Here is a 9,974-nt window from a genome sequence, read left to right on the forward strand (position 1 = left end):
GATGGGCCAAATGGCCTAATTCTGCTCCTACGTCTTATGATCTAACCCCTCTGCCTTTCAGGTGCAGGGCTGTGCCTGAACGTGAAACTGAAGGAGGGAAACATTTACGGCATCAGTGGCCAGTCCATTAACCTCAAGGCCACTTACCTTGTGGAGTCCTCAAACAAGCTCCACAGCATCACCTGGAAAGTTGACAAGTCGGGTCCCACGCGAATCCTGCAGTATATCATCAACAAAAACAAAACCCTCACTTCAACACCATATCGCAACAGGATCAAGTTTGACAGCAAGACCGGCTCTCTCATCCTCCTCGACTTCACCCCGAGTGACCAAGGCACCTATCAGATCATTGTAACTGCTGATGATGGGGCAGAGGACAAAGCTTCGACAGAGGTGACCCTTTACGGTGAGTGGGCTCAAGGGTACAAACATGGTGGTCACCAATGACAGGTGGAGTTAGTTGTCAGCAGCTGGCCAACTGTGATGCCTGGGTTTGATAGGGCAGTCAGAGATGGCCAATTATTTATTTATTTATTTTTTAAAATTTAGATTACCCAATTATTTTTTCCAATTAAGGGGCAATTTAGCGTGGCCAATCCACCTACTCTGTACATTTTTGGGTTGTGGGGGCGAAACCCACGCAGACACGGGGAGAATGTGCAAACTCCACACGGACAGTGACCCAGAGCCGGGATCGAACCTGGGACCTCAGCGCCGTGAGGCGGTTGTGCTAACCACAAGGCCACCGTGCTGCCCACGAGATGGCCAATTATGACGAGTGGAGTGAATTGTGTCAACAGCTGGCAAACTGTGAACATTGGATTTAATAGGGCAGGCAGAGATATGCCAACTATGATGAGTGGAATGAATTGTATCAATAGTTGGCCAACTGTGATGACTGGGTTTAATAAGGGAGGCAGAGATGGCTTAACTATGATGAGTGGACATAATGGTGTGGACATAGGTTGAGGTATGGTCAGCGGGGTTAATTGTTTTGTCAAAGGTGCCTAAATAAAGGCAGCACGGTGGCGCAAGTGGTTCGCACGGATGCCTCACGGCGCCGAGGTCCCAGGTTCAATCCCAGCTCTGGGTCACTGTCCGTGTGGAGTTTGCACATTCTCCCTGTGTTTGCATGGGTTTCGCCCCCTCAACCCAAAAGATGTGCCGGATGAGTGGATTGGCCGCGCTAAATTGCCCCCTAATTGGAAAAAATGAATTGGATACTCTATTTTTAAATAAAGGTGCCCAACTATGTTCAGTGTGGTTATTGCTGTGGGTAGAAGTGGCCAATTATTATGGTGTCAAGGTTGGTGGCCAACTGTGGTCAATGAGTTGATGATGGCCACTGGGGTTCATGGTGAGGACAGAGAGGGCCAACTGTGATAAATGGGTTTAGTGATGTGGAAAGAAGTGGCCAGCTATAGTTAGTGAGGATACTGGTGTAGACACAAGTGGTCAAATATTGTCACTGTGGTTTACCATGTGGACAGAGGGTTAATGCGGACAGAGGTGGCCAACTAGGATCTGGAAGGTTTATGGTGTACGGTGATGAGTAACTTAGTAAGTTTCCATTCAGCTCTCACAGATGGTATTCAATATGTTCCCAAGGTTGAGGTGGAAGCTTATCAGATTTTTGCTGTACATGCCTAGGAGTGTTTCATGGGGACAGGGTACAGAGAGCTTTACTCTGTATCTAAGCATGTGTTGTACCTGTCCTGGGAGTGTTTGATGGGGAAAGTGTAGAGAAAGCTTTACACTCTATCGAACACCGTGCTGTTCCTGTCCTGGGAGTGTTTGAATCAGACAGTGTAGAGGCAGCTTTACTCCCAGTTTGATGGGGCAGTGTTTGATGGGGACAGTGTTGAGGGAGCTTTACTCTGTACCGAACTAACCCTATGCTGTTTCTATCTTGGGAATGTTTGATGGGGACGGTTTAGAGATTTATTCTGTAACAAACCCCATGCAGTACCTATCCTGGGAGTGTTTGATGGTGATGGTAAAGAGGGAACTTTATGATATGTCTCTAACCCCGTGCTGCATCTGTCCTTGTTTGATGGAGACAGTGTAGAGGGAGCTTTACTATGTATGTAATCCCGTGCTTTGTGAGTCCTGGGTGTGTTTGATGGGGCAGTGTTGAGGGAGCTTTACTCTGTGTGTTAGCCTGTACTGTTTCTGTCCTGGAAGGGTTTGATGAGGAGTGTAGAGGGAGGTTTACTCAGTCTCGAACCTCGTGTTTTACTTGACCTGGGAATATTTGATGGGGACAGTGTAGAGGGAGCTTCACTCTGTACATTACCCCATGCTGTACCTGTCCTGGGAGTGTTTGATGGGGACAGTGTAGAGGGAGATTTACTCTATATCCAACCCCATGAAGTAACTGCCCTGTGAGTGTTTAATGGGGACAGTGTAGAGGCAGCTTTTCCCTGTATCTAACCCCTGTGATGCACCTTGTCTTAGGAGTGATTGATGGGCACAGTGTAGAGGGAGCTTTACTCTGTATCTAACCCTGTGCAGTACCGGTCCTGGGAGTGATTGATGGGCACAGTGCAGAGGGAGCATTACTCTGTATGTAACCCCGTGCTGTACCTGTCCTGGGAGTGTTTGATGGGGACAGTGTAGAGGGAGCTTTACACTGTGTCTAACAACGTGCTGTACCTGTCCTGGGAGTGATTTATGGGCACAGTGTAGAGGGAGCATTACTCTGTATCTAACCCTGTGCTGTACCGGTCCTGGGAGTGATTGATGGGCACAGTGTAGATGGAGCATTACTCTGTATCTAACCCCGCTTTGTACTGGTCTTGGGAGTGGTTGATGGGCAGTGTAGAGGGAGCTTTCCTTTCTATGTTACTCTTCTGTACCTGTGGTGTAGGTCCCTGGGACCCATTGGCAGAAATTTTCAAGTTTTCAATTTGTAATGTGAAATCATTTGACTGTTCCTCTTATAAAAGTTGGGGTTCAGTAATAGTGTGAATTCAATCATAAAACTACTTTCCACTGATGTCAGAATGCCTTCCTCCTCAGAGCCCATTGAAGGGATCACGATTATCATGGCACCCAACCAGACCAGCTCCATCCGCAACGTGACTCTAAGTTGCTCGGTGAAATACGGCACAATGCCCAAGTTCTCCTGGACAAAAAATGGGAAAAGTATCATGGAGACGGAGAGCATATCCCTCTGCAATTTAGGACAGAGTCTCACTCTGCACGCATTCGGTCTGGAGGACTGTGGCACCTACACCTGTTCGGTGGCAAATCGACTTAACAACCAGACTTACAGTCTGAATTTATTAGGTGGCGAGTTGTTACTTTGTAATGTCCACCATCATCTGCACTGTTATCAGAAATTGTCTAATGCTTGATATGATTGTGCAATTGGGCAGCACTTGCTGAGCAGCCCAGGGTGTGCTAATCGCTACAGAAACAACCACTTTAAAATATTCTTTGAAACTCATAATGCGGCTCAGTTCTAGATGCTCAAAGTGACATACGGACAGACACAGATCCACTCTCTGCTAACGAAAGGAATATGTCCAAGCCACGCATCATTTTTGACTTGCACAGGACCTGAGGGAGCCTATGGTTCCCCGTTACTCCTCTCCATAACAACACCCCAACCAATCAGAGTTGATTTACCAACTAATCCGCACCCTTTTCTCCTGTAGTCTGAATCATCGTGATTGAAATTTATCAATCTTGTCATTTTCCTGATGAATGCAAGATGAAAACTTCAATAACTTGTCTTTCTCCTCAGAAATGTGCAAATGGGAAGTTGTCAAATTGCGGTGGATGGTCAATTAGAGAGTGTTGCAACGCAATTTGCAACACACAGTCCATTTGGCCCATCTGGTCCACACGGGTCTCCACCCTTTTCCCTTTCATTTCATTCCTATCAGGATATCCTTTGGGGTATTTGCTTGGGCTGAGGATTGGTTAATAGATGAAAAAGAGAGAGGGGGAATAAATGACTGGGATAGTGGGGCCTTTCTAAGTGTCGGTGCTCGACCCTCAGCTACTTACAATGGAAAAGAGTTAGATGAAGGGGAGTCGATGATCTGATTGAGGTATATAAAATACTAAAAGGGATTGATGAAGTAAACGTACACCAACTGTTCCCCTTGTGGGGCAATCCAGAACGAGATGTCAAAGGTATATATTGAGAAGCGGTAGATTTAAAACTGAGTTGAGGAGAACTACTTCTTGCAGAGGGTGATGAATTTGTGGAACTCGCTGCCCCATAGGGCGATGGACTCTGAGTCATTAAATGGTTTCAAAGAGATAGATATATTTCTGATAAATAAATCGGGTCGAAGGGATAAGGGGAATAGGTAGGGAATTGGATTTGGACGAGGAAGAGATCAGCGATGATCTGTCTGAATGACGGAGTAGGCTCGAGGGGCTGAATTGCCTACATCTGCTCCCAATTCCTATGTTCCTATGAGTTAAGGCATAGAAGCTGAGATACAATATTAGGAGGGAAAGGGAAGCTACGAGGAGGATACAGAGAATTATGTGGTGGCACAGTGATTTGCATTGCTGCCCCACAGCGTCAGGGACCTGGTTTCATTTCAGCCCTCGGGTGACTGTGCGGACTTTGCACATTCTCCCCACATCTGTGTGGGTTTCCTCTGGTGCTCCTGTTTCCTCCCACAGTCCAAAGGTGTGTAGGTTAGGTGGATTGGCCATGCTAAATTGTTCCTTAGTGTTCAAAAGATGTGCAGATTAGGCTGGGTTGTGGGGTTACAGGGATAGGACGGAGAATTGGGCCTAGATTGGGTGTTCTTTCAGCGGGTCGGTGAAGACTCAATGGGCTGAATGGTTTTCTCCAGCAACTATAGGTATTCTACGGTTCTATGGATGTGGATGGGTCGAGTGAGAAAGCGGCAAATGGAGTGTACCGCGGGGAAATGTGAAGTTATCCATATTGGTCAGTGGGTGGGATGGTGGAGTGAGGGAGAAGATCAGATAAAGATCATATCATATAATCCCTACAGTTCAGAAGGAGGCCATTCGGCCCATCAAGTCTGCACCGACTCTCCGAAGGAGCACCCTACCTAGGCTCAGAGGCCAGGCAATCTGAATCACAAAAGGTTGTTATGTAGATACAGCAAGTAACTTGGAAAACTAATAGAATATTATCATTTATTGGGAGGGGAATTGAATACACAATTATGCTTCACTTGTACAGGGCATAGTGAGACCACATTTGGAATATAGTATACAGGATTCGCCTCCTTAACTGAGGAGAGGTGGAAATGCATCAGAAGCAGTTCAGAGAAGGTTTACTGGACTGATACCTGGAATGGGGCAGGTTGTCTTATGAGGAAAGGTTGGACAGGCAAAGTTTATATCCACTGGAGTTTAGAAGAGTAAGAGGCAACTTGATTGAAACATATAAAGTCCTGAGGCATCTTTACAGGATGGATGTGGAGAGGATGTTTCCTCTTGTCAGTGTATCTAGAACTGGGGTCACTGTTTAAAAATAAGAATCGCCCATTCAATACAGAGATGGTGAGATTTTTCCTTTCAGGGGATTGTGAGTCTCGAAGACACTTCCTCAGAAGGCGATGGAAGCAGAGTCTTGGAACATTTTTGTTTTACAAATTTAGAGTGCCCAATTATTTAAAACAATTTTTTTTTTTTTTTTATAAATTTAGGTTACCCAATTATTTTTTCCAATTAAGGGGCAATTTAGCGTGGCCAATCCACCTACTCTGCACATTTTTGGGTTGTGGGGGCTAAACCCACGCAGACACGGGGAGAATGTGCAAACTCCACACAGACAGTGACCCAGAGCCGGGATCGAACCTGGGACCTCAGCGCCATGAGGCGGTTGTGCTAACCACTTGGCCACCGTGCTGCCCCTATTTTTTTTAAAATTAAGGAGCAATTTAGCGTGGCCAATCCACCTAACCTGCCCATCTTTGGGTTGTGGGGTGAAACCCACGCAGGCAGTGACCCAGGACCAGAATTCGAACCCGGGTCCTCAGTGCCACAGTCCTAGTGCTAACCACTGCGCCACGTGTCGCCCTGAATATTTTTTAAGGTGATACAGAATCTTGGTAAGCAAAGGGGTGAAAGGCTATCAGGAGGGGGAGGGGGGCAAATTAGCCGAGCACGCGTTGTGAGGCCAGAGAATCCAGCCTCTATAGCACTATTGGTGACCTCAGGATGCCCACAAGTACGTTTCCAGCCAAAGGAGCCCTTTGTTCTCCTAGTGCGGACTCTGTTGTCAATGTAGGAAGTGTCAATTTGTGAACAGCAGTATCCCATAACAACAATGATATAATGAACATATAATCTGCTTCCTTTCCTGACTGGTGGGCACCGGAGGGGCTGGGGTGCATCATCACCCTCAAAAGGTTTTGGTTTTGTTAGTTAAGTTTCCTTTTAGACGTTGTTTTAGTTACAGTCCTCACTAGGGATTGTTGCCCCCGGCACTCCTGTTTAATTTCTTGATCCATTCATTTTATTACAAGAGAAAGATTTTCCCTGCTGATGTTGGTTGAGGGGTCAGTATTGGCCCAGGGAACCCCTGGGAATTTTTATGCCCATCTGAGAGGCCCAACAGCCTTACAGTTTAAAATCGTGTCCAACAGACAGTATCCACGATAGTGCTGCACTCCTTCGGGACTGGTGCTGGGAGTGTCGGCCTAGCTTTATTTCATGCTCAAGTCTCCCAGAGTGGGATATGAACGCACAAACATCTGACTCGGAATCAGGAGCGCTCCCCATGGAGCCAGTGTGTGTGTGTGCTTGTGTATTTGTGCATTTGTGTTTGTGCTTGTGCATTTGTGTTTGTGGATTTGCGTTTATGGATTTGTGTTTGTGTGTTTGTGCATTTGTGTTTGTGGGTTTGTGTTTGTGTGTTTGTGCTTGTGTATTTGTGTTTGTGGGTTTGTGTTTGTGCATTTGTGCTTGTGTGTTTGTGCATTTGTGTTTGTGCTTGTGCATTTGTGTTTGTGGGTTTGTGTTTGTGCATTTGTTTGTGGGTTTGTGCTTGTGTATTTGTGCTTGTGCATTTGTGTGCCCTGCTTTTAAGAATGTGCAAATGATGCCGCTATGATGACCTTATCTATCCTAAATTCATTTCCATTCAGCATCCTCAAACTTCCCGCAGTGCCGAGTAGACCTGAGCACCAACAAGAGGCAACATTACATAATCCCTATCTTAATTGTGACCTTCAGCACATTGTTAGCCGGCTTGGTGATATATTCCACAAAAGGTGATTATCTCTTCATGTATTAATTTCAGGGGCCGAGATTCCATGTGATTCTAACCACTACTTGGAAAGAGGCCACATTTTTGTGAGATGTTTCAAATTGTGAATCTATGACAAAGAATAACCTTTCCTCTATCTTCTTCACAGTGGGTAAAATCGCCCTGCAGAAGAGCAGGTCAAAGTAATGCCTCATTACATTGAAAACCAGGCGACGAACAGCATGAATACACCATGAGACACCCTTACCCTATTAATATTGCATTTTTATTATCCCTGACCATATGCATGCTCACCCCAACAGATGCTGCTCCTTTACTATATTGCACACTCACCGCGACTGATGCTGCAACGTTTACCATACTGCACTTATCCTGATTGATGCTGCATCCTTTACCATATTGCACACTCATCCTGATTGACGCTGCATCCCTTACCATACTGCACTCACACTGATTGATGCTGCATCCCTTACCATATTGCACACTCATCCTGATTGATGCTGCATCCTTTACCATATTGCACACTCATCCTGATTGACGCTGCATCCCTTACCATACTGCACACTCATCCTGATTGATGCTGCATCCTTTACCATATTGCACTCACACTGATTGATGCTGCATCCCTTACCATATTGCACTCACCCTGATTGACGCTGCATCCCTTATCATATTGCACTCACCATAAGTGATGCTGCATCCCTTACCATATTGCACTCACACTGATTGATGCTGCATCCCTTACCATATTGCACTCACACTGATTGATGCTGCATCCCTTACCGTACTGCACACTCACCATAAGTGATGCTGCATCCTTTACCATATTGCACTCACACTGATTGATGCTGCATCCCTTACCATATTGCACTCACACTGATTGATGCTGCATCCCTTACCATATTGCACTCACACTGATTGATGCTGCATCCCTTACCGTACTGCACACTCACCATAAGTGATGCTGCATCCCTTACCATATTGCACTCACACTGATTGATGATGCATCCTTACCATATTGCACTCACACTGATTGATGCTGCATCCCTTACCGTACTGCACACTCACCATAAGTGATGCTGCATCGCTTACTTTGTTGCGTCCATGCCCCCATCGATATGGGGGGGTGCTCAATATTCAACGTCTCTGTTAGCGGGTTTTGCTCCTGAAAGTTGAAGACCCACACCCCGCTAACCTGGTAAAAGCTTGTTTTGAGGTATTGTCTGCCCTCACAGACCCCGTTTTTTTACTTAATTATCAAGAAACGGAAAATCATGTTCACATCAGTATTAATGCATGAGGGATTGAAGAGAATGCAGAAGAAAAAAGCCATTCAGCTGGCCGGCCCTTGTTCCTCTCACAGACAAAGGCACCACCAGGGTATTTAGTCCAACGCCAGCTGAACCAGAGCATTGTCCGCAAAGCAGAAGGCTAGTGAGGAGCGACTCTTCACTGATACAGCAGAGGTGCAGAGGAACTGAGGGTGCGGTTGCGGCTTAATCATGATGACCAAAAAAGGCAGGTCTTAACCAGATGTTTGGAAGTGGTTACAGATGTGACCCACTGGAGAACTCAGCAATGGGAGCTGGGGGGAGAGGTATGGATGAGCGACAATAAAGCAGAGCGAGGGATTGATTTTGAGATCGTACAGCAAAGCGGTATGGAATTCAACCATGCGGATGGTTACAAGTGATGGAAGAACACTCGTGATGTTTGATGTACGTGGATTGACTAAGCTCTATCTCCCTTATCTTCATGCTGCCAGCTCTGATTATGAATGCATCTCCATTCTGAGACTGACAGTGCCCTGAGGTATTTTCCTACCAAGGACGATCGTCCATATTCTCATCATACCCAAAGTTTGTGCCTGGATACCCCAGCATATATGTGCTTCCAACTGTGTTAAAGTAAGGTTGCCATACTGCCAGATGACCAGAGGCTGCTTTTCCCTTTAAGGGGGCGGGCTGACTGACGGCAATTTAACCTGAGTATCACCACACCTCAGGGAAGAGACAAGGTTGAGAAAGCGGAGCTTTCATCGATATCTTCAGCCCATACAGTAATTGAACCCATGCTGTTGGCCTCGCTCTGCGTCATGTACCAGCTGTCCAGACAACTGAGCTAATCCAGCTATGTTATAAGGTGATCTCCTTGATGTCCCCCTGAATGCAACTTGTTTCTCCGCAGCGAGAACGAGCTCAGGATTTTCATCTCTATCTCGTTGCCATGTTAGGAATTATTGTAACTAGTTAGATGTAAGGTACAGTCATTCTAAAACTATCATCCCTGTGTTCAAATCCCACCATGGTCTCGCCACTCCCTATCTCTGTACCCTCCCCCACCCCATACAAATCCCTCCCTATTTCTGTAACCTCCTCCAGCCCCTACAAATCCCTATCCTTGTAACCTCCTCCAGCCCCTACAAACCCTCCCTATCTATGTAACCTACTCCAGGCCTCACACCCCTCCCTCTCTCTGTAACCTCCTCCAATGCGTACAAACACTCCCTATCTCTATAACTTCCTCCAGCCTGTACTAACCCTCCGTTTCTCTGCAACCTCCTCCAGCCCTGACAACCCTCCCTATCTCTGTAACCTCCTCCAACCCCTACACCAGGGGCAGCACGGTAGCACAGTGGTTAGCACAGTTGCTGCACAGCTCCAGAGTCCCATATTCGATTCCCGGCTTGGGTCACTGTCTGTGCGGAGTCTGCACTTTCTCCCCGTGTCTGCGTGGGTTTCCTCTGGGTGCTCCA

The 9,974-nt window shown here is 46.5% G+C and overlaps 1 protein-coding gene across 5 annotated transcripts in view; it reads left to right on the plus strand.

Annotated features, from left to right (window-relative positions):
* LOC119974722 (HEPACAM family member 2-like) overlaps positions 1-9,584 on the plus strand; it is a 63,147-nt gene extending 53,563 nt beyond the window's left edge. For all 5 annotated transcript variants that reach the window (XM_038813870.1, XM_038813875.1, XM_038813872.1 and 2 more), the window contains exons 3-6: positions 62-406; positions 3,022-3,291; positions 7,098-7,223; positions 7,368-9,584. In XM_038813870.1, coding sequence (XP_038669798.1) covers positions 62-406; positions 3,022-3,291; positions 7,098-7,223; positions 7,368-7,405 — 779 coding nt within the window. In that variant the 3' untranslated portion in view covers positions 7,406-9,584. The remainder of the gene's footprint in view (positions 1-61; positions 407-3,021; positions 3,292-7,097; positions 7,224-7,367) is intronic.
* Positions 9,585-9,974: the final 390 nt, after the last annotated feature.

Source organism: Scyliorhinus canicula, chromosome 12 (genome assembly GCF_902713615.1).
Source record: "Scyliorhinus canicula chromosome 12, sScyCan1.1, whole genome shotgun sequence".
Taxonomy (NCBI): Eukaryota; Metazoa; Chordata; class Chondrichthyes; order Carcharhiniformes; family Scyliorhinidae; genus Scyliorhinus; species Scyliorhinus canicula.